A 23,659-nucleotide genomic window follows, 5' to 3' on the forward strand; every position below is an offset into this window, starting at 1 on the left:
CAATGCTTAGCAACTTTTTGGTAGCAACAGCCTTCTATGAGTATATTAGAGTTAAAGACCACGAAGCAAAAGACATCAGCAAACCCCCTGGTTGGAAACTTACTGGTTTATAGAATGTTGAACAACAATCACAACCAAAAGTAATCATGTAGTCTAGTGTCCTATTATGGTTTGATTAAATTTGAGGGATCGTGCTACTATTTTCGGGTTTAGGAAATAAATTTTGAATTACGACTCTGCGAAAGGTTGTGCCGGTTGGCGGCGCTGTCACGCTGGTTTTACAAAGCTAAGTTTGCTGGCATTTCTGTTGCCACGCAAAAGCGTTACAACGGTCGGTTTTTTGTTTTGTTTTTTAGTGCATTTTGCCGACTCTGCTTTAACATTTCATTGATGTTTGTTGATGTCCATTTTCATCCACTGTGGTTTACAAAGCTACGACTGTGTGGTGATGAACAGGTTTTTCCAAGTCGAACAAATGTGTCCAAGAATCCTCAGTGGGGTCGTAAACTTCAACTGAACTTAGATTCTCATCCCTGGATAACAAAACATGTCCGTGGGTCAAATCTTAACACATACAAAGCTAATGGTGATGTCACGATCAGTGATAAAAGCATTATGACGTCACAGTGCACTAAATGTTAAAAATATAGTATGTTTGTACAAAAACATTATAAAGGGTCGACAAAACCGGTTACAAATATGGATTCATATTTGTTTTTGCTGTTGTACACAAACAAGTGTGTTTCGGGTAAAAACCCATGTACAGTAAACAGTATCAAGAAATTCAAATAAAAGTCTGTATTGATATTTTGCACAATTAGTGTGGGAGTGAAGCAGAGTTGGAAGTCGGTCCGGGATTTTAGAGTTCGGTCGTTTTCAGGCCTGTCTGAGACTTAAATTAGACCGAATTCACATTCTGCAACATTTCCGTCGTAATGTAACTTCTTCACATAAATGATTATATTCGCACATACACAAAACAAAGTACCTGTACAGAGCAAAGCACTGCTTAGAGGATAATATTTGGAATCACTCGACAAATTGGCTGATTTTGTAAATTTAACTCTAGGGCATTTTGAAGCTTTGTCTAAGAGTTCGTGTTTAACTGTGACCAAATGTAACCTTGCTGTGAAGGAGAAACGTTGTGTTGGATAACAATCCTTCAAACAGATAAGACATTGCTGTAAAAACTAGTTAGTTTCTACTGCAACTTGTAAGTGCTGTGAGTATGGTGTGTTTAAAATCATACAGGCATATGGTACTGCACAGGCAGGCAAGTCGAAATAAATAACATGTGAAAATCTATGGCAATTTACCTAATGACTTATACAAATAATATTGGTAGTTCGTTGCCTTCTCCCTTATTTCCACGGGCTCCTCTAAAATACGCAATCTACGCAATCTGTACGCAATCTACTTATAAAACGTATGCAACTTTTTAAAATGTTGACGGTTAGGGCTTTTAGGGTCTGGGTGAGGGTTTATAATAAAAATAACACTATAATTTAGTTTTAGATGTCCAGTTTGGGCTTAATATGTGTTGAGAGTGGTACTAAACACTATATGGTACCGCATGTTAACACTTGTGAGAAAATTAGACCTGAAAGGCATCTGAAATTAAATTATAAAGTTATTTGTATCACAAACCCTCACCCTGACCCTAATAGCCCTAACCGTCAACATCTTGCGTATAGTTTGCGTAGATTGCGTAGATTGCGTAGATTGCGCAGATTGCGTAGATTGCGTAGATTGCGTAGATTGCGTAGATTGCGTATTTTAGAGGAGCCCTATTTCCACTACGCAACAAATCATCTATCTAGATTGCACAAAAAAGGTTAATATTTTTCAGCTCACATTTTTGCTAAGGGTTCCAGTTGGTCAGCTCAAACACATGTGTTTGCTGTTAAAAGCAGAAAATGGACATCTGTACCCTGTGATCAGAATTTTACAAATACTTTTATTCCAACAAAAACCTATTAAATTTGGAATATTCAAAACCTAACCTTTGTATTTCCCATCAGACAGATTCATGTACAGTGTTGCAACACTTAGATTTTACAATAAAATTACTTTGTTTGTTACCTTAGGCCCGCAGTTATTTTTTACTATTTTGTTTCAGACAGAATCTATGGATTTCCATCATGGCAGTATTGTGATGTACCTGGTGCTCAGTGGAAACCTGTTGCCAAGAAAGTTGAAAATGTTTTATTTGGAATTGCTTGTGGAAGCAATATTTACTTGTTTGCCGAAGGTTTGCTTGATACATAAACACATTTACTGTATAGCTACAAAATTTATTAGTCAATCCTTAACCACTATAAAAGCTGAAGTTGTTTTGTTAGATGAGAATGGCATTTCTTTGCATCTGTATGACACTTTACAAGAAACTGCAACTAAAGAAAACACAATGACAGGAACCACTCACGTGAAAGATGCTTGTTTTGTGAACGGAAATATTGTTGCAGTTGTTAAAAGGTAAATGTTTGTGAGGTAAACAAAGTATACACAAACTTTATACCCTTTATACTGTATTTGTCTGACATGTTTTATTCACCATAGTCTTAATGAGGGATGGCTTTTGAAGGAATATGAAGTACAGAAATCTGAGTGGAGAGTTCTTACTGGAATCAAGGATGAAGAGGATTTTAACAAAATCTTTTCATTGTAACAACTCAACAGATTATATTGATGATTATATTATTTTTTTTACAAAATACACACATTTATGTTAGCAATTGTGCACTAGAATTTGGCGTTTTATACTTTTTATGCCCCAGATGGTACAATAGAATGTATACAGTCTAATTTTATGACAAGAAATCAGTTGTGACGTTGTCCCATCAACTTTTACCTTTTTTGCTTTTGTAGCAAGTGCTTTTCCATGTTCTATGCATAACTAAACAAATGCAGTAGATGAAACTAATGACTTCTATTGTCACATTTGTAAATATACCTTGTAGGCCTTGCTTGATGTTTAACCTTTTGTAGAAATGTAGCTTTTAATGCGACGTTTGTATTTCATTCTCACATTTTGTTACATATTGCAACATAAAAATGTTCGCTTTCTGTACAGAGTATTATGATGCAATGATAATAATAAATACGACAAACGTCCTACAGCATAAACCTAACAAACATTCATACACCAAGTATATATGTGTGTGACAAACGTGACTACGTGAAACGGTGGCATCCAAAAGCACCAGAAATTCAACTAGCATAGCATTTAAAGTACAACACCAAAATAGTAAATGGCAACTATACAGTATAAGGAAACTTTTATTGCAGCAAATGAAGCCTTGAGAAAGCAAGTCTTTATGATAAGCTGATTGCTAGTAAATAGGTATCTGTTTTTTATTTCATGTCAGATGGTTACAAAATATTTTGTTTTAGTAGTGGCAAACAAACAACCGTTGTTGATACAAAACCTTTGATTGAGCAAAACAGCTTTATGCCATAATTACTACAGTAACATAACAATTACAACATACCACATAAGATTAACATGCACAAATGTATTAGTTTGTTGTAAGTCATACTTTTGTGAGCAAAAACTGTGAATTTGTCAATTTTCATTTTCTACACTAAACATAGCATTGCTATTTCAAGCCTGGTATTTTAGTGCAACTACAAGTCGTATATATGATGTATATTTTCTACACAACTGGCAGGTAGAGTACCTTATTGCACAGCATGCTAACATGATGATGTCACAAGCAACATGATGATGTGATGATGTCATAAACTCTGTAATGATGTCATAATTCCACCATCCTTCAGTAGAAACAGATATTAAAACTTTTCACGTCCATAGTGATGCCAACCGACACAGAACTACAAAAAACTTTAGCTGTTTGACTGCAGATAACCACCACCAACCACAAGCAGAGGTTGATATCAATATTGTGCAGTATGACATCATGCACTGATGACATCCTTAACTTGGTCCATGATGTTCGATAATAGCGTTGAGTTGTCACTTTTGCCATCAACTGACAAACCATTGGGCTAAAAAGATTGTAGTTTAGATTTTATTGGTAATAATAAAGTGTTTGCCACATTAACACACCCACATATGTACAAGTATATAGTCATTATCAGCTAAGTGTAGACCAAAATGAACAATGTTGTATTCATATATTATCAGTTATCCAAACACTATCAAACAAAAGAGCTTGTGTTAACATGTCCAGTGTTATTTTCTGAAGGGAATTTGATTGGGCATAGTTAGTTTAACATGAAAAGGTCCAGAACAAGTTGAACTTACCACAACTTTTACAAGAAGGCAAATGTGATGTCGTTGGATAGATGATGTGTACAATGACGCACTGTCTCCGACTTGTTCCACAACTGTGTTGTCACAATGCAAAACAACGGGTCACAAACTCATATAAAAGTTAAATCAACATACAGTGTGTCATATTTACCACAAAATTTCAAAAAGAAACAAAGTTTTTGCAACGCTTGGTTGAACTTAAGGTCTGGTGCAGTGATGCGTAACGATGATTTATCTGTGATGTCACCAGATGAAAGAAGTTTTGTGAAGTTCGAGCTGAAAACAAAAGATGTGGCTGTTATAAAATGTTTAGAACAAAATGTATTGTTGGGGTCTTTTAGTGCTTCTAGTACATTTCTGGAAAGGATTTTCACTGTATGATAGCAAGTTAATACCATGTAACAGTGAATCTTTGTTGGTGAACTGTAATTGACTGGAAAAGATATAAAACACCAAATAATTCTGGGCTAAAACTATGAAACATAAACTAGGCTTGGTGCTCTGTTACTTGCAACTTTTTTATGCTGTTAAACATTTGGGTAAAATCCCAATACCACACAAATCTGGCAAACAAATAGTTACCTGGAACAAGGTTTAGTGACGAGATAAGCTGAGCACGGAATGTGAAGTTTGAAATCAATCTTTTCCTGACTTGTGCCGTCCTTCTCTGCCAGCATATATGTCACCGTGCCACGCATCCGCTGTGGCATCGTGACACTGGCAGCTGTCATCTGGAGTTGACACTCGTTGCGTGACAGCGGGGGGAGGGAAAATGGTATTGGAACAGCATCATGGCTGTTCTTGGATGAATCACGAACTAATCTGAAAATTTGAACAGGGTTTAGGCTGTGTGTACCGATGGTCATTGTACAAACACATTTGTTTTGAGACAAAAAATTCAAGTCTAAGATGGGAATTTAACAATGCATCACAACACTTTACTTTGTGTTTAATGTGTCAAGTACGTTGAATTCAATCCCTTTGATGTGTTTGTCGGTGAGATTTGTAAAAACACACGAGACAACAAACTTCCGTTCCTCCATGTGAGAAGCTCGGGTCTCGAAATCAACTCGAAGTTGTTTGTTCTCAGCAAGAAGTTTGTAACTCTGAAGTTGAAGCTGAAAAACGGAAAAACATGTTAATTCGGTATTCTTCTTTATCCCTGCCTCAACAATGGTAAGCATCGACACAAAACTGCTTGAATGATGCCAGTTTTGAGATGTGTCAGAGGGTTTTTCATTTTGTAACAAAAACAAAATGAAAAAAAGACAATGAAACCACCAGCAAAGAATTTACAATGTTTCATAATGGCACAAACAGTGTAACACCAAATGTATACAGTACTAAGGACATTGTTACAAATTATGTTTTAATCCAATTACATGTCTGTCACTACATCATCTGTAACTCATACAGACGACTCTTTTCAATGATCAATTTCCAGCTTTGTCCAATCAACTAAATAATGGCATTGGGCAACGCATTTTTTGACAAGTGATAGGCTCAGGATATACAATCTTGTGCAATTAAATAGATTAAGCTGTTCACTTATGTAATTAGGCAGATATGTCTGTGTTGTGTTCTCTTTTTGTGATTTATCTTTTGCAAAGCAATAAATCCAGATAACAGCCAATACAAGTTGTGTGCAAAACTTATGATATTTTGTCAAATAGAAAGTAGGTTCCCACCAAGTCCTCCTCCTGTCCATTGTTGATTGCTCCTCCATTCTCATCTTGCTCCTCCACCTCTTCTTTCCTCGAGTGTTTCTTGTGCTTCTTTCCTTCCTTCTTCTTTTTGTGCCTTTTCTTCTTTTCAACAACACCTGGTTCCTCATCAATTGTGGCATCTTCCTCTGCATCACCAACATCCCTGAAAGGATGGCAGAAAAATTGTGTTCTAATATTTTCTTATGGTTGTTTGCATGAAGCATTGTCAGCCATAGCGAATGGGTAAAAGTCTTTGATTGGGTTTACTTCTGTGACATTACCAATTTGTGTCTTTAAAATAGGCACTGTGTTTTGTACATAAAGCAAAAGAGCTGTGTGTTCACATTTTATATATGCAGGTGCTTTATATGTCAATGTAGTGTTTATACTTAAGGTACGATTGTTTAGATATGACATGAAGTGTTAAAATCCACAGCGACCATCAGACCTAAAGTGTCTATTTTAGCTCAATTACAAGTCTGCTACTACATCATCTACAACTCACCCATTTACTGGAGCTTGTTCCTTCTGCGTCCGTTCAGCATTTGAAAGCCAGAAACTTAAATCATCCCCCTAAACACAAATTTGCTTCCTCAGTTCAGGTTCATGCCTTAAAGGAACTTAATCAATTGAGAATCAAAAGTTAGATTGTTATTAGTGATGGGAACAGGATGGTCAGCACAAAATCGGTAAAAAATTCTGCCAGGTTACAGACATTTTTTTCGCCATCATGTGGAATTACATTTTTCTGCCTGTGTGTTTGTGCCCCGGCCATGACAGATAAACTAGCTGGTGATATACAACTAAGTACAACAGTATAATTAAGTACTCAGTACTCGGTATCGAAGGTATATACACATGGTACTTGTACTTGGTATCGGTACTCGCTTCAAAACCTGGTATCTTCTCATCACTAATTGTTAAGGCAACACTAACTGTATAATAACAACAACTTACTTTTTCCTCATTGTTTTGTTTTGCGGATTTCACCGCTTCTGATGGAATGTCATCACCATTAACAAGTTGGGGTTCTTCCTCAGCAAGAAGATTCTCGGTGTGTTTCCGTGATTTCTTCTGATAAATAACCAAGAAACGGAGTTAAAAATAAAATGCAATATACTACAGATGTTTTTAGCAAGTTACAGACTTTACTATGGCTTATAAAACCTTGAACTACCTTTTGGGAGATTATTAATTTGAAATAATACATGTAGATGCCTGATTTAGGCAAACTTTCCAAGGCAAAGTTCCTGTGGCCAGTTGCAAAGTATAATTCACAAATTTATGTACTTGTGAAACAAAATAAATTCTTAAGCCCTATTTCAAGCCAATTTTACTTAGACTGGAACCAAAAAAATAGTAAAGTTTTGAAAAGGGCTTTTGACTTTTATGTGCAGCAGCAGCAGTATTTGAATATTAACGAGCTAATCATCCTCACCTTGTGTTTCTTTTCTTTCTTTTTGTGTTTCCGTTTCTCCTTAACAACTGGAGCTGCATCTTCAGATTCTGCAACTTTCAGTTTTTCTGAAACTTGTCGATGTTTAGGAACCGGAAGAACTTCAGCAGCTGTGAGTGGTCTGTACAAAATACATAACATTTATTTGACACAGAAACATGCAGTGTAATACAATCTATAACTGTCAAAAACAAATCCAGGAACACAACTATACAAAACAATAAATAGTTATATTTTAAAGTTAGTTATATTGCATTGTACAAAACAGCTCAACCCAAATAGTCTCAAGCTTCTTTATTTTTATAAAAAAAACAGGTGCACATTGCGCTACCTAGTGGTATTAACCAAACTTTTTTCTGATGTGAGCATCAGCAGATAGTGTAAATGTGGATTGGATCAAAGAAAAGCGATAACGAAAAACCAATGTACGGTTTAAAAAGGCCTTTGCTGATTACCATTATCCTTTGCCTTTAATGAACACATCAATCCAGTTTAATCAAAACATTTAAATTTTCAGAAGTAGCACTTACGAGTCTAAATCCATATCCAATGCTTTGTATGGATCAGCAGAAGTTGTCTCATCTTCTGAGTCTGTTTTAACTGCTCCCTGGTTGAAAAGACAAAGTGATATTATGTGCAATCTGACTGTATACAGCAGGGGTGGCCAACCCGCGGCTTGCGAGCCGCATGCGGCTCTTCGCCTGGTTTTATGCGGCTCTTAAGTTGTTGTCGAAGTTCGGGGTCACTGTGTATATTTTGGTTAGTATGTGACAATCTGGTACAAAAATAGTTAAATTTGAAGTAAAGCTTTAACAATTTTGCTTTTGAACACACTTATTATCTGTATGGCCACAAACGGTAACCTTGCCTTGAAACTGCAACCTTACGTGGCAAATGGCTGATTATGATGACATATATTTAATTGTTGAACAATGAATGGTTGCTCATTATTGCGTATGCGAATGAGACACAAAGCAACAGCAATATTTACAACAAATGTGTTCCAAAGTAAATTTAATGCTTCAATCCGTTGTTTTTCGGGATATGGCAACTGTTATGTTTTATGGGCAGGCTTTGAATTGAGCGATTGTTGGTGCTGATTGCATTAGTGACGTCGAAATGAATTTAGTTTCGCCACTTTGCATTTTTGTGAAACTCGGCGCCTAGTTTGGGGTGCATGCGCGTTAGATGAAAATACCGCAAAGTTTTTCAGCAGGGAAAATCACAATTTTTGTCAAGTTAACCTTCAAAATGGCGGTGAAAAAAGATTTTAGCAATTCACCAGACATGAATCTCACCACACGTTATTTATAGAATGAGAAAAAAGGGGTTTTTAATTTATATGTTTTTGTTTGTTGGATTCGTTGAATTGAGAGTTTGTGTGAGAGACAGTGCAAATCATTTATTGTTGAAAATGACTGACCCGTGGTCTATACCCTATACAAGTCAAAAAAAATTTGTCATTATTATGTTGGTGCATGTGCGACATTTAGAATAAATCTGGCTAAGCACAGGTCTCTGTGTGTGAGGAAGGGACAAGGCATTAAACATATGTGCTTATGTGTATAATGTGGCTCTCTGTGTTAACGCAATAAAAAATATGACTCTGAAGCTTCGACCGGTTGGCCACCCCTGGTATACAGGAAAGTACCGAGCACGAACCAGATTACTCTGATTCTGTACCGAGCGTCAAATTTTTTATGCTCGGCGCTCGGCTGAGTAGTCACATAAACTGAGCAGAGTGTTTGATTAAAAAATCAAATTTATTTTTAACCACGCAATTACAGTGGATTGATTATTTACTTATTGCACGATAGTGTGTCTTTGTTTACATCACTGTGTCAATGTTGAGACAATTAAGACAAAAAAATGACTTGGAAACTAAAGCTGATAAAAGTTACTGTTTTTGAAAACGTCAAAGGGTGGAAGTACGCATCCTTAAAAGTTTTTTTAATCAGTTGATGTTGTTACTGTAGGGGTCCATCCCAACAGCATATTATTAACATCTTACTTTTAGATTTTTAAGATACATTTTAGAAAAACAAAAACAGCATTTACTCAATTGCAAGCAACGTGTTAAGGTGTTAACCATATGAGCCGCCCTCAGTTGTAAGCAGCATGAGATGATACTGGGTACTATTGTTGTTAGGCATAATTGGTCATAATACTTTTTCCAGATGTTACAAAGGAAACTATTTGTCAACAATTGTTTGTCATGCACCTAACTGTACCCAGCAGAACATATTTTAATGTTACTGACTTTCAACGCGAAACTGCTACAAATGCAGAGGAGTAAAAAATTATATCCGCATGACAATAAAATATAAGCCTCCCTCAATTGTAAGCCACACACACTGTAAAGTATAAAACTTGAAAGGTCGCAGCTTACAGTCAAATAAGTGCAACTGAAAAATTATTAACTTTGGGTTAAGACCTCTGCAAACAGGTTTAGTGAACGAATAAAAATAAATAAGTTTGTGAATACTTCTGGCATCTCCTCTTGTGTGATCTCAACCTGATGGACAGGATCAAGATCCTCATCATCATCTTCATCAACAACTTGTCTCTTCTTCTTCCCTTTCTTGCCTCCCTGCTTCTTTTTCTTCACGGCTTTTTCAGCTTGATGTCTCCTCCTTCTTTCTTGCTCCTGAATAAATAATAAGACATAATACAAAATATTTAAAACAAAAGTAAAAAAATTCGATGCAGAAATTGTCAAAACTGTGACAAAGTATCACATTGTTCATGACAAGACAATTAAGAATCAACCCACTTATTAGGGATGCGCTGAGCCGAGCCAGAACCCGAGTACTCGGTACCGAGCATCGCTATTTTTGATGCTCGGTGCTCGGCCGAGCAGTTGCACAAACTGACCTGAGCATTAAATTTGCATATTCATGCCCTGCTAACATACGAAACTAGTGTTCGAAAGGGTGTCTATGAACAAAAACAAATGATTTTCCAAATGTATTAGATTGTGGAAAAACGTGTACTTCTGAGGCCTGTAACAGCTTAATACACCGCTGGTGACGTAAGAGGCCTTGCAGAGCTAAAAGGTAGAAAGGGGATTTTTGTGAGGTCATAATGCACCGAGCGTGCTCGACCAAACAGAACATTTGCAATTTTGGCACATCCCTACCACTTATCATGGGTTTTGAGAGACACGGGTTATAAAAGTGGTATAAAAAGCAAGCAGTGGACTTGACAATTTACATGAGATGCTCCCAAACAAGCCCATTCCTATTAGTCATCAAGTTGTTTTATTGGAGGCTGAAATATATACAAGAAAATGCAGCAGAGTATTTATTGTTCGTGGCACTCATAAGTTGGTACAGCACGAAAACATCAGTTCTCTACCATTCTGAGATATCTTTCACTGCTTGGAAGACCTGGTACATGGAGAGGAATAGAAATATCGATCTCAGCGACGCTAGAATCATCCTCTGCATCCGGTTTTTGATATCCATCGTGCTGAAAAACAAACTTAATTTGCATGATGATGTTTGCTTGTCAAACTTAAATAACTTCAACATTAAGAAAAAGATTGTTAATTGAAACACATCATAATTATATGAGACAAAGTTTAAACAATTAATTTTACTAATTATACAATTGTTAAATATCGCTTGTTTTCAAAAATAATATTACTACTGCATGCTAGCTAGAGTAAAATTGTTTTATTGTTTGACAAAAAAGCATGCTTTGGTTTCATATGATGACAGAAAGCAGTAAAACAAAAAAATTAAAAATAGAAAATATACCTGCTGAAATTGTAAATTACTTGATGACAGTTTTACAATAAACTACTTTAATTCCTTTTTGAAAATTTTGACTGTTAAGCATTAAAAGCATTTTATGTTTGTTTTTTAATTAGAAACAAAAAATTTGAAATACAATTTGCATGCCATGCTCGTTGTACCTTTACTTTCTTTTGCTTTTTCTGAAAGAAATTTAAGTTAAAATGTGCAGTGGATGAAAAACGAACACAAAAACAACACCAAACCACAACAACAAACAGTATTGACACAAAAACGAATTTATAGCAAAAACTACCTCCTATTAGTTTCATTAGGTTTACATTTTTTGGGTCTAACTGTACACATTTTATTAAAATTATTTTTACTTTAAGCACTGGTTTAATTACTGAAGCTGACAATGATTTAAAAACATTCATTTTTAATCTGCAACTCTATACACAACAAAAACACTATAGTGCAACATTTGAATGCAAAATGGATTTGATACACAAACATTTACACAACAAACATTGACAAACAGTTATTGAATAAACAAATACGTTTAAGGTGAAGAAACTTACCGCTGTCACTAGGTAATTTGGATTGCTTGCCTGTTCAATCCTTCTCTCTTCACGCTTCTAAAAAGTTTCAAAAATAGAACAATTAGTTTGGTTAATGTGCAACAATTTTTATTTATTGAAATGTATTTTCTTGTGCAGATTTAAAGCATATCTCTCAGTATGTAATTCAAAAGCAGTAATACAAGAAAAAACAGAATTAGTAAAAAAATAGTTACATTTCACCTTCCTAAAGAAAGTTGATACAAAAACTCTACCATATTATGCATAAGAATAGTCTATTGTGTAATATGAATAGAGGGAAGGTAATAATTCAGCATCCTGTGTCAGTCATCTAAAGAAACTTAAGGAAACTCAATAAATTGCATCTGGCTTGTATCAAAACACTCACTAAGTGGATACTTTCAGGGGGTTTAAGAATAAATACACTATGGGTAAGTTTATGTTTATGAAAAGTGCATCTGTTGAAGCAAGCAGCTTAAATGAGGAATTTCCTGTCACTTTTCTAACCATATTTTCAGCATAACCACAACAGATGATGTATGTACATGACTCACTTAAAACTTGCCTATGAACTGATGTTACAACTAATTTGAAGGTTATGATTTTACTGTGAATACAATAGTACATGCTACATAACCTTTGCAAAGCTCCTGAGCTACACTGGCTTAACAATAATTAAGTGTTTACCCAAGACAAACTAAACCTGAATCACCCCAAAACTTGCACAGTCCTCTGATGTATTTACATGGCAGCATTATATAACTGGAAAGACCTAAAAATAAGCCTATAGCCTTTAACAGTGGTTTTTCAGCCGGAGAGGAATTTCATAATTTGTTGGGGGAATTTACTTCAATTTATACATGTTGTTTGTAAATAGAGCTCTGGGACTATGACCTGTGAAGTTGATAAAAGACCCAATTTTAAATAATCTTTGTATGGTTTACCATCTACTATCTACATTGGGGGGGGGGGGGAATGTTAGGGAAGGAATTTGTCAAAAAAGGTTGGGAACCACTTGCCCATAACCAATGGTTATCAGTTGCCTTTTCCGAACAGTTACATGACAAGAACAACACTTCACAAAGTTACCAAGACCAAATAAGAAACACTTGAAAACTTGCAATGGACATAAACCTAACATTCACCTGGCTACATTATGTAACTACCAAGACATAATAAACTTAGCTTATAGCCTATAACCACCGGGTACCAGTTGCCAATCTGAGCTGAACAGTAACATCACCAGAACAAAGCTTTACAATTTTACCTTCTGAATTTCCTCAGTTGAAAGTTCTTTTTGTTTTTCCCTGGTGGGGGAGTAAATTTCATTATAAGTTTCATTAAAATCCATTTTCTTCTTTTGTTCTTCCTCTTCATCTTCAGACGAGGATGGAGGATCGTTAATCCAAGCATCAAGATCAAGTCTGAATCAACAGGAATTGAATGAAGGCACAATAGCAAAAGTTGCTAGAATTTTATCTTCACACATATATAAGCAATTTATATCATGCAGGTAACATTCAAAGGTCCACCACATTATTTTTCTATTCAAGAGAAAAACAAAAAAGCAAGGCACTAAAATGTTTGTGGGTGTATTTATAATTATGATTAAAACAGAGATGGATTGATTTTAAAAACTACAAACAGAGATGGGTTCAGTCAAAAACAGTTCTTAACCAAATAATGCAAAACCCAGCTACATAACATATGTTGAAATTTTGAAATTTATATTTTCATCTCACCCTTCAGGAACTGGGACTTTTCTTTGAGCTTTTGGTGCCACTGGATTGAGTTCACCCTTGAATAAACTGGAAAGTTCCTCACTTACTGGAAGATCTTTAGCTTGCAGTTTCTCCACGTATTTAAGAATGGCAAGACTGCATGAGGCCTACAAACGAAAAGAATACTTTAAATAAACTGGGCAATAACGCAGATGTTTTGCTACTTGGTTTCCTGGTAAGCAGTTTTTAACAAATGTCAAGATTTGCACAAGGTAAACATATATGCCATTCTCTGACAGATACACACTTTGAACTTGGTTTATATTCAGTGGGGGAATTAAGTCGGTTCGCACCGGTTCTATATAACCGTCTCACAAAATTTTATGAGATTAGCAAACCGGTTAGCATTACTGGTTACTGTCAATGGACTTTTTGTAACAGAGCTGGCTGAAAAATATGACTTTTGTGATACAACCCGCTGACAAACAAATTTGAATCCCACAACTGTTTATATTGCATTGATATATGCATTGCACTAAACTGTGTCATCAGTGACCTATGCCCAACATGCACCATTTCCAATTAGTGTGTCATAAACATAACTCACCCTTTCCTGAACTTCCAGGTTTGAACTTTGCACAAGAGTCGGTAATTTCTCGAGCAGAGATTGAGTTAAAGCGATCGCTCTCTCTTTGTCATTTTCATTCTCCGAATCTTGCACAGCCAGAGAGTAAATTTTCAGCAAGTTTTGAATGTATGTCGCCTGTATGTGACTCGGAAATGCCAACACTCGAGGGCGTAACATTGCACGGATCACAATGTCTGGGTTGTCCAAAAGCCTGCACATACATCACAATTCAGTTAAGACTAATCATACCTTATATTAAAGTTTTCAAAATTGGTAGGAATTGCAAGAGGGAGAAAAAATTGCACTCTGTCACTACCAACTTGTGTAAATTATAAGGATGGGCCGAACTGAGCCAGAACCGGAGTACTCAGTACCCAGCATCGCTGATTTTAAGGCTCAGTGCTCGGCCGAGCAGTTGCACAAACTGACCCGAGCATTAAATTTGCATATTTATGCCCTGCTAACATACGAAACTAGTGTCCAAAAGGGTATATGACTGTTTAAATGAGTTGGATTTGTGGAAAAACTCGCTTATGGGGCCTGTACAGCTTAACATACCACTAGCAATGTAAAGGGCCTTGGAAAGCTACAAAACTAGTGCACAAAATGATTGGGAACTTGATTTGTGACATCACAATGCATTAACATGCTCGGACAGACACCAAGCAGTAATGTAAGAGCTCGGTGTTTGTAAAGTTTTATCCCGTTGCTACATATTTTTGTTTTTCAGACACTGATGATGCTTAATAAGCGAAATGCATTTGTTTGGTAAAACAATAAAAATACAGCGACTGGGTTAGTGTTTCCACTTTGAAATAAATTCAGCGATATAATAACTTTTAATTATAAGCTTGAATTCACTCTAAAGGCAGTTGCCAAGCCCTGAAGACACTTGCAGAAGAACAAGTATAATCCAATGCCTATAATGTGTTTATCACCACATTTGTTAATTTGTGTTAAGTTCACAGATCAGGAAACTTACTCTGCAAACTCCCCACAGATGTAGGCAGCAGCATCCAGGACTTCCTGCATCCCGTTCCTCTTCAGCTGACCCGAGATGGCATGAGCGTTCTCAAGCAGGTTTGCCTGAACGGGAAAACTAGTTTTGAATAATCTGCTTTAACTCAGAAAGAACTAAAATGAGTTGGAAAACTACCTAAAATGGACATGTCTAATTATTATTATTACATTTTTATTTGTCAAATAGGGCTACAAATTTTTTAACCTAAAATTATAATTCGAAAGCATAAAGTACGCTGCAGAGGGTGCATACTGTTTTGATCTATAAGGTCTCAACTAGAGTGCCATTGAATGGCTACACTGACCAATGCGGTCTATCTCTCGTCACCAGATGCACTGATGAGACCTTATCGGTCGAAACAATGTGCACTGTCTGCAAATTACAATTGGTTTAAGAATTAAAGGTGTGCATGTTATCAATTACAGTTGGTAACATGTCACAGTGGGCTAAAACAATAATTTTACAAGTCACAAACATAAACAATGCTGTGAAAATTATTGTTCCTAAACAGAAACAAATTTTATACAGATTTATGAACTACAAGTTGATTTTCCTACATGCAGGTCTACACAACTGCTTTCTAACACACCAAAAATATCCAGAAATAAAATAGATTTGAAAATGAACATACCATTTGATTAGCCGCAAACTCTCTGATGCTTTTCACACGAATTGCAACATCCTGAATCTGGGAAGAAACCAATGAACCATGACGACTTGCTCCATCGATTCTCGTCAGTTCAACCAGAACAGTGATGTACCTAAAAAACAGAAATTGTCAAAATTGTTTTCATAATTTTACTGGGGAAAATGTTAAATGTAATTTGTTATTAATGCCTAATTTTTGTGGGCATACACACAAGCTACCTGAGTACACTAAAGACCAATGTTAACAACGTTAGATGTACCCTGTGTCCACACATCAGTTTATGTTCAGCATGGATATGTGTCTGGGCATACACACAAGCTCCCCAAGTATACTGAGGATGGTTGTGAGCAACATAAGATGTAGATGATGTGGCCACACACCAGTTTATACACAACATAGATTTCCATGTATCTGGGTATACACCGAAGCTCTAGGACCACTGTGAGTAACATTAGACATGCACGCTGTGGCCACACACCAATTAATACACACAAGTTGCCTGAGTACACTGAGGAAGCTGTGAGCAAAACTAAATGCAATCGCAGTGGTTATAAACCAGTTTATGCATGGCACAGAATGTTTTCTGCAAGCACAAAAGTTGGAGAGAACATAAGTAAATATTGTAAACTATTTGCAGTATCACAGCTCGGTAATTTACCATTCGAAGTTGGTGATGTATTGAAAGTTGTTCTGGCTGCAAATCTCAATTATCTTCAGCAGAAGTTCATCACGATATTGTGCTCCGTCAGCTTTTTCAACATGTACCATCAGTTTCTTTACTATTTCCATTAAGTTCTTCTTCGAAACCTGCACAAAATCACACATTTTCAAATTAGAAATGTTTAGGTGTGCATGTAATCCAATTTATAGAGCTCTTCTGGCAACTGTATTTTATACCGGTATTTCAACGTCCAACACAAGTCACCTTCATCAGCGTAAATAACACATAATGCTAGTAGTACAGTACATGATAAACAAAGGAAAAAAGATTTAAACAAAGCATGTCACAATGCAATAAAAAACACTATGCAATAACGAATGTACTACTGGCATGTATAGGACGTCAAAACATCAGTATAAAAATACAATTGCCACAAAAGCTTTATAATTTTTATATTATGCCTGGTAGCAACAGCTTATATAGTGCGCATGTAATGTTAAATAAGTTGGCGCATAACGTAACATTGAATCAGACTTCCCAGACATACAATGACATTTTGTAGACAAGTTAGCTGTTTTCAAAAATATATCGGAGGCTTACCATTCCAAATAAAAGATCCAGAGCTCGAAGTCGAATTGACTCATCTCTGTCATCGAGACATTGAAGAATAAGATCTTTATGTGCTTGTACAGCTTTCGGGTGAGTCTTTAAGATTCGAGACATGGCGAGAAGACCAAGGTATTTCACTAAATCAAAAATAAAACACTTACTTGTTGAAAATAGATGCTAGAAAGCTTTTCATTTGCGAAACTTGGGTTTTACCAAGTGTTTAAGTAAACAAAACACATTCGAATGTAGTAGTAAGCAGTGTTGCCAGGTCAAATTGCGGAAAAGCGCAACTTTACCCGTCAAAAGTAGCCCAATTTTACAAATACCTGAAATACAATTGATTTTTACTACTTTCACCTATTTGTGTGATGATTATTCGGGTTTCTCCGTTTCAGATTTAATTTTTGTGCATTTTAAAATTGAATTTGAGCTGTTTCCAGTAACACTGTATTGTAGGCACTCAGTTTACACTTTTCATGCTGTTTTTAAAAAAAAATGTAATGCCTACTTTGAACCAAAGATGTTTCGCATTAATAACAAAGTAAGATAGCCTTTAAAACAGTGATTTTTGCCAGGAGCCAATTCTTATTACGGTACGTGGTAACAACGAAGAGGTTTATTAAATTTCTTTGTTTGAAAATGAACGTTGCATTGCGTGGACTAAAAGCATTCTTTTGCTCAGCTGGATGTTAAATCTATGACGCTCTGCGCAGTTTCATTAGTTCTTTTGTCAAAATTCAACGTTTTTGACGTCACAATAATTATGCAATCATTACTCCTCATACGGTAGAAAATGTCATTTGCAAACCCGACCAAAAAGGCGCAACCCGCAACTCATGAAAAAAGCCCGCAACTCGATATCAAAAGTAGCCCAATTCGGCGACAAAAGCGCAACCTGGCAACACTGGTAGTAAGCAAGCAGACAGACACAAGTGGCTTTTTGACCTACACACCTGGCACAAGTGTAAAGTATTTCTTGAACAGATATTAAGGTAACAAGCCAGGTCAGATAATATACAACTGTCATTTAAAACAGGGCTTCTCAAACTGTGGGTCCGAAATATAATTTTGGTTCGGAAATATAATGTGGTATGATGTCATTGTCACAATAAATGGTATGCATGCATAAATTTATTGTTTAAACATCATTCAACTGTATAGGCTATACCCATCAAGGGGTCACACAGAAATTCCCTTTATAAAATGGGGTCGCAGAGAAAGAAAGTTTGAGGAGCCCTGGTTTAACAGATATTAGGGTAACAAACTAGGTAGGATAATATACATCTGTTTTAACACCAAAACAACAGAAAGACAAAACTTACGATTTTGATCGGCATCTTCAATTAGGATCCGAAGTTTTTGTACACAAAGCTACAAATAAAATTGGAAAGTAAAATCTAAAGCAAATAAAAAATCAGTATTAATTAGTATTTTAACCTGATGCAATAGACGAGGCAATTATTTGATTAAACTGAAGAACATGCCTTGTTATTTGGTTGCATTGCAGAAAATAAGTTTAAGGTAATCCAAAAACTTTTGCAATGTGTAATTTTAAATTGTTTAGCTACTATGGCAAAAATCTAGTTTTCAGGTGACATTAATTTGGATAGGAATTGGTCATCCGTTCATGCATTTCAGTAAAGAAAAAATCACACACCTGGGAAAAAAATAAATAGCAACACCATCCACAAACATTAAATTTGCAGTAAAATGTTCAAAAAAAGTTTTTGCTAAGTCTTTCAACTGCAGTGTATCAGGAAATAAAAAACAATTTTTTAAAAATTAGTAAACTGAATTGAAAATCATTTCCTATTCATGCAACAAAAGCAATTAGTTTGATTCCGAAATCATATAGCAACAAAAACCTTCATTAGATTGGAGTGGCCCTGAACAAATTGAGAAAACATAAAACAACAAATACTTAGTTAGAAATGTCATTTTACAACAATGGTTAGTAACAAATTTGCCGTGCACGCTGCCATGAATTTACATATTTGCTTTAGTTATTATTTTGTTTTTAGAAACAACACACTACATTTCTGGTTTGGTGCAACATTTTTGACGTTTTTGCAACTGAATAATGGAGCTAAAGTTTAAAGGGTAGCCAACAGGTTTTAAGAGCCCAGTTTAAAATACATTTTTGCAACAAAACAACACCTACAGCCCACAAATTCAAATGTTACTTCATTTCCACAACAAAACAGCGGGACAAAAATGTGTTTGTGTAAAGTAATAGCACATTACTTACTTGAATGGAAGATCCATGGTCCTGCATTCCTGAAGTAAATGAAATTAATACTTCAAGTAGGCATGAAAGTTAAATGGAGAAAAAATATAAAGTTTAGTTGGTTAGTGGCTGGTGGGAAAAAAATCAATAAAAACAGATCACATTCTTCAAATGTGGTTACACTTTTAATATATAAGAGAGTTCTAATATATTTATCAATGTCTTTGTATTTCAGTACTGCATGAAACATCGAAAAGGTGATATTATTTACTTACCTTGTATTACAGTGTTAATGCATTCGTACAATAAGGACATGGCAGATGTGCTGAAAAACAAAATAAAGACAATTATTAGTAAAAAGCTTGATGCAATCAGATGCAGGTTGAAGTGTAGTAACCAGTTGGAAAACTACTATCCCTAATCAATAAAAGCAGTAGCAGTGTTTCAAATTAGGCATTTACACATCACAATATTCAAAAGGATTTCCGTAATCATTTTGCCATTTGGACAAGTGGGTTAAAAATACATTTTAGAAAGTCTGTGTTAAATCAAAAAGCCAAGCTAGTGTAATTTATTATAATGTATTTATGTTAGTTTACATTTCAAATACACATAAATACTGTTATATATTACTTAACAAAAACCCTATCCACTAAACCCAATGTACTGTAATTAACTCAAACACTAAGTACCAACAGATCAAAGAATAATGTTATTAGATCTAGGGGAGGTTTGATATCCCAGACAAGTTTCCTAGGGAGCATTGCTCTATTTATTCGACAGATTAACAAATCAATACTTGAAACAAAACAAAGATTAGCATTGGTCAATTTAAAATGCCAACCAAAGAGGGAAATCAATAAATAGAATCTTGCAGCTTACTTGTGAATGAGGTTTGTCAGTGGCTCAATCAACTTTTTGCCGAGACGAGGTTCCAACGGAGTCAAAGCACCAAACTAAAAATTAATGATTTTTTTCCGTCAATTCAACACCATATTTTCCGGCATTATCTTAAAGTTGTATTGTTGTGGAATTTGTATGTAATTTTCAGTTTAGAACAAAACACTTGCAAAACCTTACAAATCTAAACTTAACAACTTGATTAAAACAGTTTTAACAACAACTTGTGCTTACCAGTTTTATGATTTTTATGAGTACCCAGTTATTGGTTGATGACGTCATTAATTTAAAGAACACAGGGGCAAGGGAAAGATAATTCTTTGGATTTTTCCTTGCAAGTTCGCAAATTACATTTACTGCCGCAGACTGGACACCTGTATGTTAATAATCAAGGTTCAAAGGTCAAAAACAAGAAAAGCTTAAAATAAATGTAGAATGCCTAGTGACATCAAACATAATAAACTGCACTGCTGTAGCTTATACGGTCAGGATTTGTCACACATTGCACTAATAGCAGACTTATTATTACTATGCCATCCATTTATCACATCATAAAATGCTAGGCGTGGAAACAGTGTGGTTCGTGGTTTAGACTTATACTTAGTGTTTATTGTATGTGTGGCTAAATACAACATCATCATAACAAATAATTAAAAGTAGGTTTTAAACCCAACTTGGCAGCATCTAATACAAATCCAGAAACTTATATAGTGAGGTTGGCAGTGACACACAAAACATATCAAAATACAAAACTGAACAGTTGCTAAAGTTTCCATAAAAGGTTCGCAGCTTGGGCCAAATACCTGAATCTGGATCCTCAAGTTTTTCTTTCAGTCTGGGAAAAGCTGGTCTAAGAGCTTCAGGATAAGAGAGGAAAATTTTGTAAGATACAAGCACTGCTCGCTTGCGTGTGTACGGCCGGATTGACGACATCTGCAAATAAATTAATTTCACATTAATCCAAGCAAAGTAATCAGACAGATTAGGTCATTTGAAACCTAAGCAAGTTGCCATTACTGGTCACATAAATGTAAGTTAATAAGCAAATGAAATGACTAGAAATGTCTTTCTCTGCTGGACTAAACAATTAATTGTTCCGATAAGAGTAATTATTCACATGAGACAGTTGATAATGGTGTTTGAAGACATGTTTTCCTGTCAAAGGGCATCACACACACAGGTCATGATATGACACAATCATGGCTTTAAGCACACTGTAACTAGTTTAATGTATAAACACATGACTGGGTTGGTCATACAATCTTTTTTTGTTACAACCGATCATCAAACACTTACCAGTGACATAATGTCGCTTGCCAAGTCTCTCGCTAAATCACTTGTTATAAAACATGATAATCCATTAATTGCGATTCCCGCATCAAAACCATTTTGCGAGTTAAGGTCTTTCCGAATCATGTTGGTGGTTAACATTAGAACGTCAGTTTCAGAGTGAAATGATTGAGCTGCTGCGTAATATCCAATTCTCTGTAACAGGCAAATTAAATAATTTTACATAATCAGCATTAAAGCGACAAGTCAGTACACTTGCGAAAACTTAATATTTCAACCAATGACTTAATGACAGTTGGCTTTTTTTTAAAGTGGGTCCATAATTTCAGTTTTTAAACCTAGCTAAATTGAATATATTTCAGTTTTTTATGTTATCGACACAAAACAAACAAACTATACCTTGTATGTGAATTTCGGCGAACTCATAACTTCGATGATGTTGAAAGCTGCCCAACTAATGTCATATCCCAACATTTGTAACTGAAAAATAAAAGTTACAACCTGAGTTGTAGCAGTACTGTGATTGCAATGTACTATATTCATACAAGTTAGGCGAAAACCCAGTATGAAAAGATCAGATACACGAAGTACATGGACTGTAAATTGTAATAGTCAAAGTCTGTCCACTGTTGAAGATATTAAGTGAAAAAGACTTGTTGCATCAATATGAGATTCACATCCAAACTGTCATTTACTCACATAGGCCAGTTTGTTAACGGCATTTGCTTTTACAGCAAGATTTTCTTGTTTCAATTCCACCTTTATCTCATCAATACATTGGGATATAAAATGTGCCTGAAAAACAAAGTTATTAGTCAATGTTGAAAGTGACATTTATAATATCGGGACATAAAAGATACTGTATTTCACGTCAGTTAACGCCTTAACAATCTGGATTTAACAAATTACTACCCAATAATTATTAGTTTTCCTAACATAACACAGTTGTTGAAACCATTAATGCACAATAATCTACATCTTATATGCTTTACCTCATCCTCTTTGTGATTTCTAATTCCTCGAACAAGATCTTGCAGATTTTTATCAAATATCCGATCGACGCTTGCTTTAACTTTGCGCAGAGCCATGTTTTATGCCACCAATGTAAAAAAACTCAGAAACTCATGTGTTGTATCAACTTGTTACATCTATTGTAATTAACCTCAATGTGCTATTTACTACATAAATTAAAAAAGGTTTGTTGTAAAATAAAACAAAAATATGTTAAAAATATCACATCCTTCACCAAAATCAAGTTTGATTTACCACCCCTTTAGGATACTACAGTTTTTTTTAGTTTCATTTCTCTCTGTAAAACATACTGTAGCAACACATTCAGCTAAAATTTGTTAAGCATAAATAACAGTAAAACACAGATTTGCCTACAAAGTTAATTTGGATTTACCTAGCTATGTCACTGGAAATTGATTAAGGCAAAAATATAAAAATAAGCATATTTGATCATTTTCCACAATATTTGTCTGGTCAAGTATTCAGATTTATGAGAACAATGCATAGACATGATTCACTTTCTACTGAGTAACCAAATTTGATATTTTTAAACTTTTCACAAAAACTTGTATTTGATTCTAAACAATGACTGACAACTTTATGAAATGTCAAATTATCGCGACTTCATGCAAAAACATTTACTTATCGCTCAACTACAAAAGGAATAAACTGCTATACACAGAACACAGTTACTTGCGCATTATGGTAGTTCACCAATTTTAAATATAAGCCGAATACCATTAAAGGTTACAACTCACAGCTTAAAAATTTAGGAATAGGTTCTGTTGCAACTGCAGAAAAAAAAAGCGATCATATAAAATTTAAGGACTAAATTAATGCCACAATCAACAAAATTCCATCCGCTACTCGACCAAGTCAAGTCGACTTAACGAAAAGAAATGTGTGACACAAATTTAGTATGATCCCATGAGAGCAACGCAGCTTCACGAAAAATTTTGAGTCAAAAAGTTTCTCAATACCGTAATTTGCAACGATTTTTATAACAGGGCAATATCTGTTCTACTCAATTATCAAATAATTTTTCAAAACAGATTTAAAGCAACAAACTGCAACGATTAGAATTCAGAACTCGGTTATATTGCATGGCCCCCGACCTGAGAACTTCTGGTAGGTGGCGCAAAAGAGTTGTTAGTAGCTCTACCTAGACCAGTGTTTCTTAACCTTT

At 35.3% G+C, this 23,659-nt stretch overlaps 2 protein-coding genes across 4 annotated transcripts; one reads left to right on the top strand and one right to left on the bottom strand.

The window, feature by feature from the left end:
• Positions 1–1,842: 1,842 nt before the first annotated feature.
• On the top strand, positions 1,843–4,351 carry LOC145222362 (uncharacterized; the record flags this gene model as incomplete). Its single annotated transcript, XM_080088462.1, has 4 exons — positions 1,843–1,967; positions 2,115–2,251; positions 2,343–2,475; positions 2,560–4,351. Coding segments are annotated over 4 exons (504 nt in total), but the record flags the coding sequence as incomplete, so codon positions are not given.
• Positions 2,994–22,641, bottom strand: LOC145222121 (AP-3 complex subunit delta-1-like). 3 transcript variants are annotated; one of them, XM_080088154.1, is made up of 32 exons: positions 22,455–22,641; positions 22,162–22,257; positions 21,862–21,942; positions 21,469–21,657; positions 20,976–21,105; positions 20,407–20,546; positions 20,155–20,228; positions 19,548–19,597; positions 19,294–19,322; positions 18,911–18,931; positions 18,368–18,416; positions 17,037–17,182; positions 16,434–16,582; positions 15,758–15,887; positions 15,088–15,191; positions 14,085–14,316; positions 13,499–13,644; positions 13,024–13,180; positions 11,757–11,813; positions 11,358–11,378; positions 10,796–10,909; positions 9,924–10,085; positions 7,969–8,045; positions 7,421–7,559; positions 6,940–7,056; positions 6,488–6,555; positions 5,965–6,145; positions 5,219–5,394; positions 4,859–5,098; positions 4,428–4,552; positions 4,268–4,350; positions 2,994–4,008 (listed from the first exon to the last, which is right to left on the bottom strand). In XM_080088154.1, exons 1-32 carry the CDS (start codon positions 22,548–22,550, stop codon positions 3,919–3,921), a joined length of 3,669 nt encoding a protein of 1,222 aa, XP_079944280.1. In that variant the 5' UTR covers positions 22,551–22,641; the 3' UTR covers positions 2,994–3,918. The 3 variants fall into 3 exon arrangements, with proteins under 3 accessions (XP_079944280.1, XP_079944279.1, XP_079944281.1); XM_080088153.1 differs by having other exon boundaries at positions 19,294–19,343; XM_080088155.1 differs by lacking the exon at positions 18,911–18,931 and having other exon boundaries at positions 19,294–19,343.
• Between the last annotated feature and the right edge of the window lie 1,018 nt (positions 22,642–23,659).

The sequence above is a fragment of the Phallusia mammillata genome, chromosome 4, assembly GCF_965637545.1.
Source record: "Phallusia mammillata chromosome 4, kaPhaMamm4.hap1.1, whole genome shotgun sequence".
Classification (NCBI taxonomy): Eukaryota; Metazoa; Chordata; class Ascidiacea; order Phlebobranchia; family Ascidiidae; genus Phallusia; species Phallusia mammillata.

Coding starts and splice junctions, on each gene's coding strand:
- LOC145222121 (XM_080088153.1), bottom strand. CDS start 22,550: ATGGCTCTGCGCAAAGTTAAAGCAAGCGTCGATCGGATATTTGATAAA. Junction 11,814..13,023: donor CAACTGAGGAAATTCAGAAG/GTAAAATTGTAA, acceptor GAAACTTTTTAG/AAGCGTGAAGAGAGAAGGAT. Junction 6,146..6,487: donor GAACAAGCTCCAGTAAATGG/GTGAGTTGTAGA, acceptor CCATCCTTTCAG/GGATGTTGGTGATGCAGAGG.